We start from the raw sequence: 21,272 nt of genomic DNA, 5'->3' as shown, positions 1-21,272 counted from the left end.
ATTTTGGGCCCCACGTCATACAATATTTATGCCCAAAGTGGCCATGCAACACCTTGTGACATGAATCATTAGAGAAAATGGGCCTAAGGCCCATTACTAACATGATTAGTTAAGTGATCTCATGACAACTTAAGTTGTCATGTGACCTGGGTTGAAAATGAGCATGGATTTAGGTATGGAGCACCTATCCTCTTAAAAAAATAATGTTTATCAATTAAAGATAAATTCATTATCCAAATTTGATTTGGATTAGCTCCCAATTAGGAGAGAGTCCAATTCAACTAATTCTCTCCACTCTCTTGTTCTCTTGTCTCCTCCCTTGCCTCCTATAAACCCTAATTCAACATAGCTTTGATAGAGGCTGATTTTTATCAATCGCTTATCGTGTTTTTGTAAGAAAAACGTTAAAGCATATCAAATTCACATGCCAACTTCGATCCAAACAAGTTGGAGACTGGTTTTTGCTGAAATGGCGTTGCTAAATCGGTTTCACATACACATTACGTCATTTTCAGTTAGATGGAGATTTTGAGATTGATATTGGGCATGGACTACCACTTTGATAACTATATTTTATGGTCTTCATATGAAATATGATCAATTTTAATCTGGCTTTCAAATCTGATCTAGTTCTATGCAAGATCGATCTCAAAATATCAGATTTCAAAGTCACAGGAAAATTGGTTTCTGAATTAAGTTAGAATATCTTTATAAATTCGTTAAACCTAATTCGTCCATCTCAAACCTAATTTCTAACCTTTCAAACATTATGAATATTATCAAAATGCTCAGCATTCCACTCTTTGAACCTGTAACGTAGATTGTTTCATTTTCTTAATGAATTGCATGGCTTTAGATCCATTGGCTTCGCATTCCCAAGCTTCCTTAACCAATTCCCTATACTAGGGTCCAAATATTGGAGTGTGAACAGATGAAAGGAAAGGTAAATTCGATAAATGCTTGTGTGAGCACGTTGTGACGACGGATCGGTGGGAACAAAATCCGAATACGACAAGCAACATGGAGAAACAACCTCCCGTGACGCCACATTCCTGGCCAACACATTACATCCTTAGCCTTCGCCGCTATCACGTGATTGACCACACTACTTTCTGACATGGAAATGGACCTCACTAAATCAACGGTGGAGATGCCATCTCAGATTGTAATCCGTACGTACAGATGGTCCCACCTGAACACCCTTCACGTGACTCGCGTCTTTCTCAGTTCCTCCTGGTCCTGGTTTCCCTTTCACGGTCCCTAATCACCTTTCCAAAACGCCACTCTCTACAGTGTCGGTGAATCACAACATAAATAGCAAAACTAGAAAAATAGAAAAATAAATAAATAAGAGTGTGGGGCCTTAGAGTGGCCTGAACACTCGTCAAATTCCAACATCTAGTTGTGTTTGTCCCCATTTAAACCCTTGTTTTTGTTTTTTGGTAGTCCACTTAAACACTTTAAAGTTTAAATAAATCAAAAGAGTATAATGGGGTTTCAACCTATCTTATCTTGTTATAATGGGGGATAATGATAATTTCACTTAGAGGATGATGAAGTGGAAGAAGAAAACCTTTTTTTAATAGGGTCTAGGTGGCGGTTTGGTTCCTTTTTAGTGGGCATTGAGGAATTGGTGGAAACCATTGGATCATGTCCAAGATCTCCAGTGGTGGGCTTCTTCTTTACCAAGTCAAAAATGATTCTAAAACTGAAACCATGTAGAATGGCTATTGGGTGTAGGGTGGATTAAGGGGCGATTTAGAGGGTGTTTGGTTTCATAATTAAAACCGTTTATATGCATGTCAGTCATTTATAAAAGTTATTTTTTAAAGCTTTCATAAATGATTCACTATTATGCTAATGTGAAGCTTCATGACGCCTAGTGGCACCTATTTGTCATAAACAGTTGTAATTATTGTGTTTCTCGATTTTACCAGCAAATAAAGTTCTTTATTTAATAAACATAAATGGAACCAAACGCATACTTATATTTTTTTAAGGCCCCTTTGAGAGGGCATCAGTTTTGCTTGACTTGCTTTCACCGAGTTGCTTTGAAGTATGGTTTTTAAATAGTTATTGATTTGGATGGTCGAACCATTTGGCATGGGAATCATCTAGCAATTGGTTTAATTTCACTCCTGATCTGGTCTTTTTCCAAAATCCACTAACTTGGTCAGTGATCTGCTGACATGAACAGTTGAATCGTCAATTCATTCAACCTAGTGACAGAGGTTATTGATCGTTTTTTTTTGTTTTAATTATGTTTTTATTTTATAAATTGCAAGGGGCGATCCGTTTGGACTGGACAGTTGAACCACTGACAATGGCTAAAGTGATTCCGACTCTAAATTATTTTTTAAAACATTACTTTAAAATAATTTGAATGAAAATAAAACAAACTTTTTGGTTGAACGAAAATAAATTTAAATTTTTCAAATTTTTCACCAAACATAACTTCTAGGCTGTACTTGTAGAACCCACCTAACAAAACCAGAAGCCACCGAATGAAAGCCCTACTCCCTCCCAAATGGGCACCTGGAGGATTGCAATTAATAGGCTCCGTGTAGAGTGTAGGACCTCAAATTGGGTCTCCGTCCCAGGAAATCGCTCTCACCCAGATGGACCAAACCCATGAACGGGTCACAGATTTGGTTAATTGCACCAAATTATCTATTTTTTAATAAGTAATTCAATTCAAGGTAAGCTACTTAACTGCTGAATGCCATGTTTGGATGACTAGCTATTTTACTATACTAAGGATCCGTTTGATTTGCAGGGGAATCAGAATCGGAATGGTCCATTCCCATAGATTATTTGGTTCAAATAGGAATGGGAATAGGAATTAAAATCAACAGGAATGGAATTTCATTCTATTGGGAGGGGCAGAGAATAGCCATTTCCTCAAATAGAGAAATGCTATTCCACCAGAAATAGGAATGGGTTCCAATTTCACCCAACCTAACAGTTAGAATCAGAACAGTCCATTTCAATTTCAATTCCAAACCCCTATTCCTACGAACCAAATAAGACCTAAACTTTTTCGTTATATACTTATTTTATTAATTAAAATCATTAAATAATCTAGGCCAGCCTTACCAAACAAATGCCCATCAAAGGTTTAGATGGCCTAACATGGTGGATGCAAAGGGTGGCAATGGGTAGATAAGGACAAAACAATTGAAATCGTGTTAGTTGAACCCTGATTCCACCCAATTATTAATGAGTTGATTTATTATTTACGTCAAAAAAGACGGGTTGGTTGGTGGGTCGGGTCAGTGATTTCACTCTCCTTAATAAATGAATGGTGTAGGAAGACTATCCATGTCAAGTTTTGTAAAAGAGATCTCTGACTGTTGGTGAGTTTTTAATGGTGAGTCCCATGTAATGCATGTGCAATGGTTAGAAACAAGTCTACCCAATACTTTCTAAGCATGAAATGCAAGTAGCTAAAACTTAATGAAAGGGCCATGATTCATGGCTTTCTGCATATGGGAATCATTCATTCTCTTCAATTGTGAAACGAGTCTTGGTTCTTACTCCACCTATAAGAAGAAGAAAAGAGGAAGAAGAAGAAAAAAGCCACTTGTCTGACTGAAAAGAGCTGTTTCTTGAGTGTTGAGTATGCTCTTTGCTTTATTATTATTTTTAGTTTCTTAAATTTTGGGCAACACTGAAGAGCTTATATTTATAAAATTCTCTATATAAATAGACTATTGTTATTTTTCTATAGAAAGAGATAAATTTGAGATGGGTTGTTCAATCTTTGTATGGAGTTGTTGGAAACTGTGTTCTCATGTGCAGGAATCTTTGAAGACAACTTAATCTTCTCATGGATTGCTCAACAAAAAGACAATAATTGCTAAGTCTTGCAAAGAAAAAGAAAGAACTGTCTTTGACCACAACCATATATAAATAAGCAAAAGTTGGCATTGCATAATATAAATAAATCAATTTTTTCTCTTTTAATTTTCTTGTTCTTTTTTAGGTAGAAGTGCGCCAATACTATTTTCTTACTTTCTACCCAATAATCTTTTCTATCTTATTTTATCAAAAGCAGTTGGATTTAAATCCTTGGTAAGAATTATAGCATATTCAGGCCGTGCCGTATATATATATATATTTTAAAAATGAATAATGTATAAATATGTTTTAGATATACTATATGTATTATTTTATATTTAATTTATGTTTTCTAATTCAGTTTTTTATTTTTTATTTATAAAATATATTAAAATTTGCAATTCGAGGCCAAAAAGGGTTTTCTTTACAAAAAATAATGGGGCAAGGTGCCTATGGCCCCTTGCGATGCATAGATCTTAATAAATTACCCAAAATCTAAAAAAAAAAATAAGTCACCACAATTGGATATCAGATTGCGAAGTTATGGCTTCTGAAAGTTTACATGTATTAAACGTATAACCCACGACTCAGTCATCAAGTCGAACGGATCAACAGTCGAACCAGACAGGTTAAACGGTTCTTGACCAAATCAACAGTTTTTGACTGTCTGGCAAGTCTTGACTGAACTGGACCCAGAATCTTAGCCAGATGACAGTTCAAACAGTTCGACCAGCTAGGTCAACAGTGATTTGAAAGCACTGACATGGACCACAAGTGAGCCATTAGTTAGAAGATCAAAAGCAGTTTTCAGATCCCTTTCCCCACCCTTTACTGATGAGAATAATTTGTCTTAGGATGACTTAGAATCACTTACCTACAAGAACCTTATCCATCTACCCACAAGATATTGCAGTCATACATCGGAAATTGGATTGGATTCAATCCTTACAAAACGATGTTAACACCAGACACTTGCAGCTGTGTATTGCAAATATTTCCACATCAATAAAAAAATATGTAAGTACGAAGATATTCCCAATAGGCAGTTGCTGTGAGAACGGTGTAAGCACCGTTTTGTGAGGACTGAATCTGAGTTCCGTTGAAATTGCTAGCCAACGAAACACTTGCATGAGTAATTCTATTTATTACAGTAAAAAATTTCAACACAGGAAATAGTTGTAACCAATAAATTCTGTGTATGGCTGAGATGGACTGTGGGATTAAACATGTAGCCAATTTAGTGGATCCCCTACTTAATCAAACAAATAAACAAAACTTGGCACTAAACAATACACACTAATAAACTTTTTTTCTATTTCTTTTGTTTACTTGATTTACTCTAAAAAGTTGAGCAATGCATTCATCTTTGTCTGTACGAGCTGAGGAGGGAGTTCTTTAATGGAAAATCCAGACCATCTACTATATCAGAAGGGACAATTTAGGTCTTAAGAAAGCAAGGAGTCCAACATGCATGAATAATGCCCCTGTATTGCTCAGTACTTGGTGGTACAAACATCAGTGCTTCGGACTTTTTTCTTGTGAATGATAGCCCTGCAATTGTCTTGAATGAATCTTTTCAAACAAACTAGGATGAAAAGGAAGCCTTAAAGGATGCCTTTGTCTAGGTCAGTCTCATACCCCACTATGCTCAACTCTGTTTCAGTCAATAACGACCTATATATGTACTGTTTTCTTTTTTTCATATTTTCAAATAGATGTTAGGCTTTCCACGTGGAAAGTTGATGATGTAGAGCAGGTGAATGAATCCATCGTAATGAGCCACCACCCTAGTTGTCTCCTATAGCTCATGCAAGTAGCTATGCTCAAATGCTACCTTTTGGACAGCATGGTAAAACATATCTTGTGTGTTTTGTTTTAAGAACCAATTTTGAAACAAATCAAAACTAGATAAAACAATTCCAAATAACTATCAATAGGGCAATTTTGATTTTGTATTAGAGAATCATTTCAATTACAATAGAATCTTGTTGGTTCAAACTTCAAATTGCTTGGAATTTATTTTCATCTGAAGCTGAGATTTAGGGGGCCCTTTGTTCAAGTAGACTTTGCCTCTCTTAATAATTATCCAATATCCTGGCCACTAAGCTAATGGATGTATCTCATAAATGACAAAAGAAACTTTGGCAAGTTCCTTTGAGACATAAAAAGAATTTGTATTTGTGCAATAAATTTTGCGACTGATTGGGAAAAGAATTTATTCAATTATTCATGGGCGTCTTTAAAATTAGAAGGAAAAAAAAGAAAAGAGTAGTGACTAGAATAATTGGGTTGGCTTTTGTTGGGCTTTTATTGAATTTTCAGTGGGCCTGAGCCTGAGTCCAAGCCAGATGAGGTTTAATTTTTCAAATTGATGATAAAGGGCTCATGTGGACTGCAAAAGTGAATAGTTGGCCAATGCAGTGGGAACCCTATCCATCAAAGGTCACAGAATCCCTCTAGGTGGCAGAAATAGGTAGGTGGGTCTGTGCCGAGAAGCTCCCTCCTTGACCCAATTAGGAAGCTCCCTACCAGCTTGAGTCGATGGGTATATGAAAGAGCAATCCAAGTCTAATCCAATGGGTAGATTGGGATTTTTCAGACCAATTAGGCCAAGTTGGTAGTCAAACAACCTGACCTAAGATGAAGTTGTGTCTATTCAGTTTGAGCTCAGCCCAATACAGGTTGAACTTGCAACCTAGAGAGAGGTGGATTTGCAGATAGTGAGATAGGTTATTAGCTAGATTCTTCTACTAAACTTTTGCCTTCAGTTCGATATGAGAAAGGTGTAGCCCAAACTTGACCAGATTTTACATGGGCTTAAGACTAGACAACATGAAACTTGAAGAAAATGGGCGAGATTCAGGTTGGAAGAGTTGAGCATAATTTCCACTTCAGCATTGCTTTCAGCCAGTCCTAGACTGCTTCTGTTTTGACCTAATTTAGGATACCTAGAATTGACAGCCTTAATAGCTAGCTTTAGAGTTTGTCCAGTGAGAAGTTGATCGCCTTGACCAGCATCAATGTTGAACATCTTGCTATGGTCCACACTTGGGCTCATGAGTAAAGGGAATATTGGCCCTAAGGTCTTGAGCAGCAGTTGGATACTTGGATCACCTTTCCAATTATCTAAACCTTTCTGCTAAAACATCTCCTAAATTATCTCTCACCATCTCCTAAACATTTCTTAACACCATCTAACCTTTTTACTCCTCTCTCTCTCTCTCTCCATCTAATGTTTCCTTCTAAAACACTTATTTTTTAAGCCTTTCTTCAAAACATTCTCACATTCCCAAAAAAAACAACTAATATTTTCTTTATAATTACTTTTTAGTAATTTAAATTTTATTTAAAAATAATTAAAATAATAGAAATAGTAATAGCTAGTAAAATTTACTAATAAAAATTATTGATTTTAAATTTAATTTATTAATTTGTATTCCTTTTAAAATAATTACATTAATAAAGTTTTAGAATTAATTTTAATTATAAATTAATAAAAATAATAAAAACTAAATCAATAATTAATATACGTATTAACAATAAAGTTAATTTTTATTAATTTGAAGTGTAACTAAAATCCATTTAAAACAATAAAAAATAATTCAGAATTTGGCCACTCTCACTAGGGTAATGCTTCAATTATGGACTTGGACCAACTTTGCTCAACAGAAAATGGGTGTGATCATTTCTAGCCCCACCCTGCCTAGCCCAAAAGCTTTAGGGCCAAGCCAAGGCCTAATACTTCAGGCCTGGCCCACCGAACTCAAGTCTATCCGAGCCCCCAAATATATTGACATGTAAAGTATAAGATACTTAATACATATACATACATACACACACAAACACATATTATATATATGTATGTATTTATGTTTTATATTATACTTATAATATGAATATAAAATGATGCATATAATACATATTATTCGTAAGGGTTCAAATGGTATATATTTGTAACTTGGCTCATATATATAATATTTTTAAATTTATATATAATTTTTTATTTATTATTTAAAACTTGGCTCATTTTCAAATTCAATCTGAGCTGAGTTCAAACATATAAGCTTTTGAGTCAAGTCAAATTCAAGCTAATATTTGTAACTCAATCAAGTTTGAGCCCAAATTCAAGTCTTATGCTTTTCTGCCAAGTTAAGCTCGAATAATCTAATAATTGGCTCAGCTAGTATCCACCCTTAATGAGAGGGAGAGTCTACAGCAAGTCTATCTCCATCTATTAATACATTATTTGGGTTCAACTATGATACCAGAAAGATATGACATCAGAAAAACTGACAGCCAATCAACCGGTATCATAAAAGAGATGACCAATTAGGTGGTATTAATCAAAAGTCACGGGGTGCTTTGATAGTTTGATTGGTCAAAGCGCTTCCAATATCATGTCTTTCAGTAGTCATAGATTTTCCCTTATAAATTTATAATACAAATGCTTATAATTTGGATTTCGAAATTAAAGGCACATTTTGGCAGGATTTCACGGATGTCAATTAATGATGAAAATTTATATGATTCTAAGACTCTTTTGGGTTCAAAGTTTAGCTTAAAAAATTAATAATATTTTTGCTGAAAACTCATTCTTCAAACAGTGATTACCAAACATAGCCAAGTTTCATTAAATGGATCGGGCTTAAAGAGCAAAGTCAGACTTTTCTCTATGCATCCTTCGGGTATAAACAAAAAGCATTTTGTTCTCAGGATGAAGAAAAACTAGACTGTCTCTAGCCAGCACAAACAAATACACAATGTGCAATGGGACACAGACAACACTAACTTTTACTCAATAAGCAAATAAGAGTTGCATTATCAAAAATAAAATAAAAATCAGAGCTACCCCATGGGCCATGGTTAGAATCAAAGATGATGACGCAGCGAAAGAAAAAAACATGATAAAATATGGATCAATATATCACCTTGATCGGGTAAATTCGCAGCCAGAGAAGTTCACTTGATGGACTGATGATGGGGCACTAGTCATAGTGTCCCCTTCGCAATTCCACAACTGTAAAGCTGACAATCAGTTTAATGATCTACAAAGCAACCTCTAACATCCAATGATAATAATAATTTCTTTTCCCGACTATAATTCAATGCTTATAGCTCATGACAATCAGGAAAACCCCCGCTGGACTCTTGACAACCAGTGAACCGCTCTGAGGATCATGGTTTTCAAAACCAGACCGGACAGTTGGACCGGAAAACCGGAAACTAGCCAGCCATTTTACCTTAGAATTGTTATTTTGCCAAAAATCATTGATTCGATCAGTAAACTGTTAATCCGGACAGTTGAGTCGTTCAAACCATTTGAACCGTCCAATAATTTTGATCATTTTTTTTTATCAGAACGGGCCATCCGTTCAGTTTGAACAATTGGGCCATTCAACCCGAGAACTGGACCCCTAACCGATTCGTTGTCTGGTTCAGTTTTAAAAACCATGCTGAGGACAAAACGGAAAGATACTCTAAGATATCAATCAGGTCAAACCCAGAACATCAACAATGACACACCAATAACCCAACACCTGACAAATGCACTCTGAGAATCTTATGCACTAAATCTCTATCTATTAAAAGTGTAAATTTGTATTTAAATAAAATGTACCAATTTTTAAATTGTCACTTTTTAATTATAAAAAAAATAATTTGAACAATCCTTTTTATCTTCATTCAAATGCTTCACATTATGTCTTATATTTCTAATATTAGTTGCCATTAACATTCAATGAATCCTATTCTTGATTAAAATACCCTTATTTTTTAATTTGGTACAAAATGTCATAGTTCCTTCTCATTACTGTCATTCTTTTATGGGAAGTTGTCTAAACTTTACATGACTTTTCAGCATCTCTTAAACTCACCACAACTTTTCAAAATATCCAAAGAACCCCATGTTAGTGACATTTTATTTTTCCAAAATCACCATAGAGCACCATTATGTTCATTGACAATTGACAAATTTTGTTTACATTACCATAAATGCAATTTTTTTACCAAACTACCCCCAAATGGCATGTCAGCCTTATTAAACATATTTTTATCTGAACTTAATTTCTATTCAATACACCTTTGTTCTAACTAACATCTAATGGAAGTGGGCATTGGGTCCTACATAGCCACATGTGCTCTTCTTGACCATGGGTCTTTTATTGATCTAAGTTCTTGTTGCATTTGAAATTAAAAGGGATAAAGTGACAGTTGTTCTGTGCAAGTAAATATGGAGCATCAGATGAGTTTGATTTGAATAAAAAATTGTTCTTTTTCTCTTTTTTTATTTGAAGCTCCCTTTTTACTTAAATATGTAAAATGGACAAAAAAAAATGACTAAAATATTTGAGATATATTTTTGTTGTTTTTATCAAATTTTTGCTTTACTTTCCATTTACAACAGAACAAAGGGTAAAATGGTAATCCACCAACACCTGCTAGTCTATTTAAGGTTAACTTACTGACATAAGGTTCCTTGGACATTTTAGAAAATTATAATGAGTTTAAGAAAAATGTTGAAAAGTCATTGTGAGTTTTAGACAATTTCCCTTCTTTTATTTACTCCTATATTTATTAAACATAATAAATTAAAAGGTAAATTGCTAAAACTTCACCTGAAGTTTGGTAATTGCAATCACCTCCCCTATATTAATTAAACATATTAAATTAAAGGATAAATTGCTAAAACCTCCCCTCAAGTTTGATAGTTACAATCTCCTCCCCCAAACTTTCTGACATAATTGCAAGTAGACCCCCTCTAGTAGAATCTTCTAAAAAGAAGCATGAAAATGTCCAAAGTATCCATGAAATTTAACAAAAATGTTTATTTTCTGAATTACTTTTCATCTGAATCACTATCCCAAACCCTTTCAATATCATTTTTAAAATTAATTTATTTTCTAAATATGCCCTTCATATCAATCACTCAAATGTAAAGTTGCAACTTTAAACTCGCTTTGTTTTGTTATTTATAAAGTTTGTATTGCTTTTTTCCTATAGAAACCAGCATCAAATAGTAATTACAAGGGTAATTTGGATATTTTCATGCCTTTTTATAGAAGATTCTACCAGAGGGGGTCTACTTGCAACTATATCAAAAAGTTCAGGAGAGTTGATTGCAACTATTAAACTTCAAAGGAGGTTTCAACAATGGTTAGAAATTTCAAGGAAGATTTTAACAATATATCCTAAAGAAAAATAAGTGACAAAGAATAATTGATTTTATTGATGATAAAAATAAAATACAAATTTAAAACCAAACCAAAATGGAGTTGTTTTCTTGTTTGGTGGCAAGTCAGCAATTCAACATTTTGGGTCAAATGTGTACTCTTGATGTCTTAATTAAATAAAATTACTAATTAAAAAAGATGAAAACACACGATTATAAAATACAAAAAAAAAATTGTAAAATAACACTTAAATGCATGCACATCACCGTATTAAATAAAAATAAGTATGACAAATAAAAATAATTTTATTAACCATACAAATAGAAAAAAAAAGTTGTAAAATAATTTTGGAACATATTATTTCCTATCATTGTCGTAAAAAAATTGTCACATACAAATCACACACATGAACACTTGGTCTATATCAACCATGAAAGAGTCCCACCTTTTTTGTGACCCTAACTTTCTGGGTTACAAGCGCCCCAACAAATCATTTTATTTCTCTTAACACCTAAATTATATAAGGGCCACTTCTATTAAATTCTATGATGTGAAGCCTACAATAATGTATGCATGCGTCCTTGAATTCCTCAAATTATCTTTTCTGACCTGAAGAAGTGCTTATTAGTTTTCATGACGGAAAAGGATAAAAAAGAAAATAAACTTTGAAAAAAAAAAGCAAATAAAAAGTTATTTTATTCCACAAATTTTTGTACTCCAAGAAATGTTGTGAGCCTAAAATTTCTCACATGATCTCTGGTCAATCTAATAAATGAAATGTGCACATTCATATCTTCAGTAGGCTGCAAGAGATGCTAACATTCAACGGGTTTCAGAACGAGAATTCCTCGGGCAGTTCTTGGAACCTACCAGATACAAAGCTATTGTACTTCGCTTGAAGATCTCCAGCTGCGAAAAAACAAAAATACAACATCTTAAAAGGTAAAGTTCTTTTCTTTATGATCAAGAAATGTATTGGAAAAAGGTTACCTTTAGGTTCAAAAGGTGGTATACTGCTGGATAGAATTGATTGAACCAACTTAACTAGCTCCTTGCCTGAATAGCCATAAAGTTTTAAGAAGTTACTTCTTGGCTGATCTTAAAGAACAAATATATAGAATTCTAAAAACGTCTATAGTAACTAATGTAAAATATTCGAAGTCCATGAGAGAAGTATGGCTCAATTTATTTTATGGCTCACAAATTAACACTGGTTACATTGTCTACAGTCTACACCATTGGATCAATTAGTCTATGTCTAATTGTCCAAGAAGTGGTTCAATAAAAAGAATCATCATGAGTGTACAGATGTAATTCTTCGACTAAGTCATAAAAACAAGCATTGCTACTTGATGCTTGGATCATCCCAACGTCAAATGATTCCACCAAATGTCATTAATTGCAAACTTAAAAGGTATTCCTACAGATTGATTGGGATATTGTTACTCATTTCTAGCTTCCTTTCCTTGATTTGAAGCAATGTTTTAAAACACGGAGGTGTGACGCGAGGTGCTCCACTACTTGGAGGAATGAGGCACCAGGCATAGTTCAGAACGTAACAGGCATAAGACTCCCAAACACGAGGCGTAATGTCAAGACCGAACTATTCAAAGCTTAAATCATGTGGCACTCTTAGCTACTAGCAAGAGTAAGCCTAACTATCCACAGATTTAACTTCCCAAGCTAAGTGACTAGGGCACCAAGATGGCAAAGGAAGGACAAGGGAATTAGGGAAACAAAGGTAAGAAAGGTTAGAGGCAAGTGAACAAAGGCAAAGAAAGCTCTTAGGGAAGGTGAAAGCTTTATTGCATTCCAGAGTTACAAATGGGGGAACCAACTCTTATTTATAAGATGGACCGTTGGATAGCACCTTTGGGGGTGCAATCTTAGCCCCTTCATTTATCACCTCCTTATTTATGTGGACCGTTGGATATCATCTCCTCACAACCGCATCTTTCCACCTCTTTTTAATTGGACCAAACACTCCACCTCCTTTGGTGGAAACTTCTAGTCATCTTCTAAGAACATTTCTGTCTAAAATACACAAGATATTTGCAAGGAAACTCTAGATATTTCTATAAAAAGTGGCTTAGGAAATTCTAGGCATGTCTGGAATCCTCCAGAAGCGTCTAAAAATTCCTAGAAAGGCCCTTAGTCAGGGACAAAGTTGAGCAGTGCATTACAGTAAGCCTACTTAAGAGGACAAAGAGGAGGAAGGAGCATCTCATTTTTCTTTATTCTTAATAAAAATATTTTATATTAAGAAGAATGGAGATGCATAGATAAGGGACTGGGGGTGAAATTCTGATTCTTTAACTTCATTGGCACACATCCCTTGATCCTTTAACTTCATTGGCCCACATCCCTTGATCCAATCTTTTCTTCAATATCTACAACTTCTATAGGTTGAAATACTGATTCTTTATCTTCATTCTCTAAGTTTAGCTCTAAGTTAGGTTTCAACATACAAGGAACCATCTGCTTTATCTTAAACTTTGTACCTTATTATTGGCTTCAAATTCTTTGTTGTAACTATATTGAGAGCTAACTCAATATAGATCACCATGGAAGTCTAGTGGAAAGTGCTTTTCTTGCAAATACCTATTTGTATCTGCCCACATAGTAATAGGATCATCACCTTTGTTTTCTAGTTGTTAGTCAAGAGTCCACCATACTTTACCGTGACCCCTGAGCTTCAGGCATGCAAATCTAATCTTTTGTCAGACATCATAACAATTAAAATATTCTTCTAGTTCAGCAACCCAATTTCCCTTTATCTTCTAACATTGTTGAAAACCATACTCCTATGGTCCAATGACCCAATCATCATTGATTCTAGATCCATGAGATTGTTTAGAAGATACCTTAGACCTACAGAAGAGGTCACTTTGTCAGAAGATAGTAGTAGAAAACTCAGAAAAAATAATCTGATTTATAAGAGAAATAAAAAGGAAGAAAGAGAAAGATTTCCTAGAGAGAAGAGAAGAATGAGAAGAGACAGGAGAAGCCAATGATCAATCTGGCCGCCAAACTCAATAGATTATATACTCATAAATAAAAAGAAGTATAATGTCTAATGTTATGGACGAAATCCTCAGGAAGATGTACCGTCGCCACCGGAAGCAACAGGCACCTAACCCACCAGCAGCAGCAGCAGTGATTCAATGATTCTCATCCTACCCAGTTTGGTAACGGCAGCCTTATCTAGATTAGATTAGATCATCTTGCTTGTTCTTATCTTATTCTATTGCTCTTATCTTATCTTGTTAATAGCTTATCAGATTAGGATTAGCTTATCTTATCCTTAGCAAGATAGAACTCGAAGTCTCCCTATTCAGCAAGGAGACTCCCTTTGATTAGGACTCTTGTAATCTCCTATTTAAGGAGACCTCATTATTGAATGAGGATATCAAATTTCCAGTCAAGAAAGAGAGTAAAAGGAGAGTTTGGTGATCTCTTGGACAAATCACCCTCTAGGACGCCAAGATAGGTTTAGCTAGGAAGGGGAGGAACAAGGGAAAACAGGAGCTTTTCCCCGTGGACCGACCCATGACGAGATCCTACACCCGGACCCATAACAACTTGGTATCAGAGCCAACCGTCATGGGAGATCTGGAGCAGCTATCATCCAGGGTCCAGGAACTGGAGCATAGGCTCGTAGAAACCAACGTGGAGGTTCGTGAGGTCAAAGACAATGTCCAGGAGCTGTGACGCTTGCTGGAATCGTATTTCTCTAACAAGGAGAGGAATCCAAAAGGGGCTGTAACCACAAACAGCCGCCGACCAGACTTGACGGAGTCGTCCGGCGAACAGCAGGTCATCGCCCCAGTAGCCGCAGTCCTCCCCAAGTACAGCAGGCTGGAATCTCCGTCATACAACGGCAACAGAGACCCATTAGGCTGGCTGTATCGCTGCGAGCAGTTTTTTTGGAATCAACGAACAGATGACCAGGATAAGGTAAATCGTTCTATATTGCTAGAAGAGGATAGTGTTAAAGCAGAAACAGAACGTGCTAAGGCACCAATAGATTTCACTACATTGCAGCTCCACAATTTGCTGTATGAGAAAATTCTTTTTGTGAAAGCCATAAAGGTGCGCAAAGATTTCAAGTTAAAGTATCCGGATATTGAACTTGTACCTGAGGAAGAGTTTTTCAGTTCAGCCCCTCAAGATATTAAAGGATTTGTACTATCAAAAGACAGTGCATGACCTAATGCTAAGGCGGCTTAATTTTTTAGCTTTTCCGGCAAAAAGAACTCTACAAACTTCAGTCTTGTGGAGACCATTGCACACCGAAAGAAGTTCCTTTCAAGTCTCCCGAAATCTCTGAAGAAAGCATCCTTGCCTATCCAACACCAACTAGGGGTTCTGCATACAAAGAAATTAAAGTAGCATAATTTAGCAGAATTACTGCCACCTCCACTCTATGTGATTTACTCACAATTGCTGGCTCAGAAGCAGGCATTTGGGGAGAGTATTGAATTGGAAATTATAGGAAGCATGAAGGATGCTCAAGCCTTTGCCCACCAGCAAGCAATTAAGGACAATGGTGTTTCTACAAATACAGAAATGAATAAGTTGGAGGATGATGCGCCTGATGAGGAAGAGGAGGGCCAAAGAAGGTTACTTGAAAAGAGAACCTTGACCAATCAGGAAAATAGGAGCTTGGCATCCCAAAGGGTGATTTGTCCGAGAGATCACCGAACTCTCCTTTTACTCTCTTTCTTGACTGGAAATTTGATATCCTCATTCAATAATGGGGTCTCCTTAAATAGGAGATTACAAGAGTCCTAATCAAAGGGAGTCTCCTTGCTAAATAGGGAGACTTCCAGTTCTATCTTGCTAAGGATAAGATAAGCTAATCCTAATCTGATAAGCTACTAACAAGATCAGATAAGAGCAATAGAATAAGATAAAAACAATAAGAAAAGAACAAGTAAGATGATCTAATATAATCTAGATAAGGCTGATGTTGCCGAACTGGGTAGGATGAGAATCATTGAATCACTGCTGCTACTGGCGATGGGTCAGGTGCCTGTTGCTGTCAGTGGCGACGGTACGTCTTCTCGAGGAATGTGTCCATAACATCTAATATGCCCTTAAAAGGGCGGATGCTGTCAATAACATATAAAAAAACATAAAAGTTGTTGGGCTTTGGGCCCAATAACACTAATTTAAAAATAAATAAAAGCTACTAAAACCTCAACACTCCCCCCAAGTTGGGAGTAGATGTCACACATTCCCAACTTGTTTTTTGCAACCCCCTTGGTGAGTACATCAGCAAGTTGCAAGTCAAATGAAACATATGGCAAACAAACTTCCCAAGATGTCACTCTTTCTCTTATAAAATGCATGTCTATTCCCCAATAACACTAATTGTTGCTTGATAATCACAGTACAACATCATAGGTTCCTTTGCATCAATTCCAAGCTCTCTTAGTAAGGATAAAACCCATAGAAGCTCTGAAACACCATGTTCCATAGCTCTATATTCTGCTTTTGCACTTGACCTGGATGCGTTTGTCTTCCATGATACCCATTACCTCCAACAAAAGTGCAAACTCCTGATGTAGATCTCCTGTCATATAGGTACCCTACCCAATCTGCATCTATATAAGCTTCCAACTTCATGTGTCCATGATCAGCAAACAATATCCCTCTACTTGGGTGCCTTTTCAAATAGGCAAGTATCATGTCAATGGCTTCATAGTGTTGAGCTCATGGAGCAGGCATGTACTACCTCACCACACTAACTGCATAGGAGATATCTAGACATGTCATGCACAAGTATAGCAACCGGCCCACCAATCTCTAATACCTCCCAACATACTTGACTAACTCACCATCTGATGCATTAATTTTATGGTTCTAGGCAATAGGTGTATCAATTGGTTCGACACCAAGTTTTCCAATCTCCTTTACCAGATCCAACACATACTTTCTTTGGGAAATGAAGATCTCATGTTTGCAAGAGACAATGAGAAAGCCACACACTTCCTATTCCAACTCCTTTACCCGCACCAATATCTAACCTAGTTCCACCTACTTTGCCTACCTCGTTATGTCCTACTTGTAAGTTTTTACATGTCAACGCATACGGCAAAATAGGGGGTTGATTCCACAACATAGGAACCCGCACCACTTACCATCGGCTCATTTGAGATTCCAAGTTTGGTTGGCATAGATCAGGTATGCCTTTTGCTTCCACTGATGTTTCAGTTCTTGTTGATATTACACCTCTACCTAACCTTATTATAGATGACCTAGACCTTCCTATCACACCTTGGAAGGGGAAGAGAAAGTGTATAGCCCATTGTATTTTACATTATCTATCCTATAGTGGCTTATCTTCCTCCTACCGTGCCTTACTATCCTCTCTTGATTATGTGTCTATACCAAAGAATGTTAGTGAGGCTCTCTCCAAACCATAGTCTCTAAGTGGCCAATCTTTCGCCGCAAGGTTTTAAGAGCTAAAAAGTAAACTGCAATAGGTTTATTGCCCTGCCTTGTGCTAATCACCTAATCCTCAACTCGTAAGTCCTAGCAACATTATCACTCTGTAAGTAGGTCTCTACAACTCCATCCCAAATTTCCTTACCTGTGTTGTTAACCATAGAAAATTCTTGCGTATATGAGGTAACATAGAATTACAAAGCCAAGTCATCACCATGTAATTCACCTGCACCCACTAGGAAGAGTTGTGTTAGGTTTTTTTCTCTTCACCAGTTACATACCTCAATTTTCCATGAGCGCAAATTCTCATCTTGGTTGATTGTGACTACTCCAAATAATTTGCACCATCTAACTTAATTGTAGATTTGTGTTCTACTCCACTACCCTCCATAGTTCCCAAAACAGATCAAAACTTCAACTGTAGACAAGAAAAATCCTCTAGACACAAATCAATCCCCTTTGGCAACCTCAACAAAACTTCTGAAAACAAAAAAAAAAAAAAAAACTTCACCCGGAGAGATTCATGTCTTCCTAGGAGCTAGTAGGTCCAAGATAAGAGGTTTTGCTCCCTCTAGAAGCCCTTCAAAAAACATCAAGGAATGTAAAAGAACTCGAGCACCTCTTCCTAGGTCAAAAATAAAGTCCTATGGCAATCAGGATTCTTCCTTCTATAGATTTTCAACCCAAGATCAGACAGAAGGTTCTAGATCCATCAAAAAATCCAAGAACTGGGCCCTTTTGAAGTCTTCGATCAGCTCTCTAACTCACCATGCAGTTGATTGATCTAGGACTGCATGGTAGAAACCCAAGAATCCTTAGAAAGTGCTCTAATACCAAGTAGAAAACTCAAGAAAAAAAAATCTGATTTATAACAGATATAAAAAAGAAAGAACGAGAAAGGTTTCTTGAAGAGAAGAGAAGAGAAGAATGAAAAGAAGAGATGGGATAAACCAATGATCAATCTAGCTGCCCCACTCAATAGCTTATATACTCATTAAATAAAAAGAAGTATAATGTCCAATATGTCCTTCATAGGGCAGCTGCTGTTAATAACATAAAAAACAAACATGAAAGCTGTTGGACCTTGAGCCCAATAACACTAATTTAAAAATAAAACAAAAGCTACTAAAACCTCAACAATATTGAGTAACCATTCTCTGATACCAAAAGTTGTGCAACAAGTCTATAAGAAATTAACACAAGATAGAAAGAGAGGTTTAACGTATAGGTATCATACATTGTATTAATAAAGCTTGGATAGGGATACATAGCATAATACGCTTCGGATATGCATGGATACAGTGGAAAGAAATAAATATGCTTGGAGCCTTGGATACATTCAAGAAACTCTTACAAATCCCACAAATACATCAATAATAATAAATAGAAATAGAAATAACTATGAATAAGGTATTAACACATAATCAATGCATACTTACATAGATACATTACAATCAACAACACCAGGAATCTTGAACATAAACATATCATACAATAATTTTATTAATAATACTTCAAACAATGTTTGAGCATCCAATAAGACCTATTCATGGGCCAGGCTGAAGCCCAAGTCCGACAGTGTAAAATGTTAATGGGCCAAGCCTGAAGCCCAGCCCATTAACATACTTCCAATCTACTAAAAGTTCAGTACAAGATACATTAAATATTTAAATTGTTGTTGGATTAATGAGTTTGATAGATCATTGATGCATCCATCTTATAGTTCTTTCATGCAATTAAAATCATTTAAAACATATATAAAATCATTTATAATTTTCTATAGGTTGTTGAGAAAGCCTATAGAACTTCTCAAAAAAATTTGGAAGAATCAGCATTTTTGGACCTATGACAGCAGTCAGGGAGCTATGGCAGTACAGTAGTCATGACAACCACTATAACCTTTAGCACCAGTCATGACCATCGGCATAAGTTGTATGGTTTTCCACCCGTTCCATGTACCTACACACCTTTGGATACGGATACAATATGACCCATATCAGCATATTCGTGTCAATATTTTAATCCTTTCTCCAAGGGAAATAGAATCACTCTAGGGTTTGTAGGAATCACACTCCATACAGGAAACTTGCAAGAGAGCTCTAAAGAACTCTTCACTAGCTTCAAAAGGAAGAGAATACATCTATTTCTAGAGAGTAACTTGTGTGGCCTAAAATACTGTTTCATCATAATTACTAAAATGCCACACCCTGTCTTATGCATCAAGAAACACATTAACACCTACTAATGCAATCAAACTGAAAATTTAAAGATAAACCCTCTTAAACTAGAAGAACAAGATATCATGAGCCAGGCCCACATAAGACAGTCAAAATGATGAAAATACCCGTACTATCAAAAAAAAAATACAGAAATACGTAAAATTTCAGAAAATCCCTATTTTGCCACTTCAGCTCTTGCATCATAACCACACACCCAACCAGGCAGAATTTTCATATTCACAGCCAATGTTTATTTCCAGCTTACCTGTTTTCCGTTTGTCTCCTTCACTAATATTAACCAGGAAGGATGGAATCTGGTTTTCTTTTAACTGCAAAAGATGTAGAGGGAAAAGAAGCACATGACAATAACAATTATTGGTCAAACCATAAAATATATGAATACAGAACGTTAGTGATGCATGACAATAAACAAGTTCTTATCAGACCTTTAAAAGAAGAGATTTTGCTAGCTCCAAAGGGTCAACGGGTGAGGGACCCTTGCCGTATGCAGGAACAAAATTACCATTCTGATAGCCAGCCAGGAAGTGGTATGCTGCCTGACCTGAAGAGATCTTACACACAGAAGGAAGAGTGCCAGAACTGCATCAAGACAAAGCATACAAGTTACATTTTTTATGTATGAGCTTACTTCAGGTGGTAACTTACAGGGAAGTTTGTGGCATCATCCAATATCCATAGACTATATTGAAATAACCTCCTCATATACCACACAAAATATGGGGAGGGAGTTGAGGCTAGCTAATCTGGTACGATTAAGGCACAATTCTGCTTACCCCACTTCCATCCAAACCATCCAGTACAGAGAATTGAGGGGCTTCCTTTTGTAGCCTACTACCAGCACAACCACACCAAACCCCAACCCCCTCCCCCCAACAAAACAAAAGTAAAAGAAAGAAAAAATAAGGAAATAAAGAAAAGAATGAGGTTTAATGAGTTTAAATTGGCCTTCTCCAATCCCCAATCTGAACTGACCTTGAGTATGCAGATTCTATGAATGGTCCCTACTAATAATTGCTAGGCCAACGCCGATCAAAAAAAAAATTGCTAGGCCAAGTTAAGGATCAAGCAAGCAAAACTAGCCCTTGCTAAAGTTAGCTCAGACCAAACCAGGGTGAACATATATAACTATAGACATAGACTCCATTAATAGTCCCCATTAGTACTTGGCCAATATGGGGTGAACCAGGCCTCTGTGCATTTTCAACCAGTGTTTTAAAAGGCGTGGGAGGCGTACACCTAGAGGCGCGCCTCCATGCGAGGCGCTCACAAAACGCCCTGAGGCATATGACAGAGGCACTGACACCTCTGAGGCGCACGCCTCAGGTGCAAGAGGTGCATCTCTTGCGCTTTTTTCATGAGGCATGCTAGAGGCGTACGCCTCATGCACCTCATGCACATCTGATATAAAAAGACAGAAAAAAAAAGGAAAGGAAAAGAAAGGGAAGGGAAAGAAAAAGAAAGAGAAGAAAAAAAGAAAAAAGGAAAGGAAAGGGAAGGGAAGAAAATATAAGGGGAAAGAAAGTGGTTTGCCCCTTGCCCCCCCTTGAACTAATGTTATGCATCTTTATTC

The 21,272-nt window shown here is 36.2% G+C and overlaps 1 protein-coding gene across 1 annotated transcript in view; it reads right to left on the bottom strand.

Annotated features, from left to right (window-relative positions):
• Positions 1–11,679: 11,679 nt before the first annotated feature.
• LOC148865401 (uncharacterized) overlaps positions 11,680–21,272 on the bottom strand; it is a 48,540-nt gene continuing 38,947 nt past the window's right edge. Inside the window, exons 8-11 of the mRNA XM_088975390.1 lie at positions 20,128–20,281; positions 19,947–20,010; positions 12,000–12,065; positions 11,680–11,918 (exon numbers count right to left, since the gene is read on the bottom strand). Of these exons, the coding sequence (XP_088831516.1) occupies positions 11,842–11,918; positions 12,000–12,065; positions 19,947–20,010; positions 20,128–20,281 (361 nt within the window). The 3' untranslated portion in view covers positions 11,680–11,841. The remainder of the gene's footprint in view (positions 11,919–11,999; positions 12,066–19,946; positions 20,011–20,127; positions 20,282–21,272) is intronic.

This window comes from Nelumbo lutea, chromosome 3, assembly GCF_056320005.1.
Source record: "Nelumbo lutea isolate HS-2025 chromosome 3, American lotus-T2T, whole genome shotgun sequence".
Classification (NCBI taxonomy): Eukaryota; Viridiplantae; Streptophyta; class Magnoliopsida; order Proteales; family Nelumbonaceae; genus Nelumbo; species Nelumbo lutea.
Note: the sequence above shows the minus strand (reverse complement) of the source record. Positions and strands in the feature narration are given on the sequence as shown.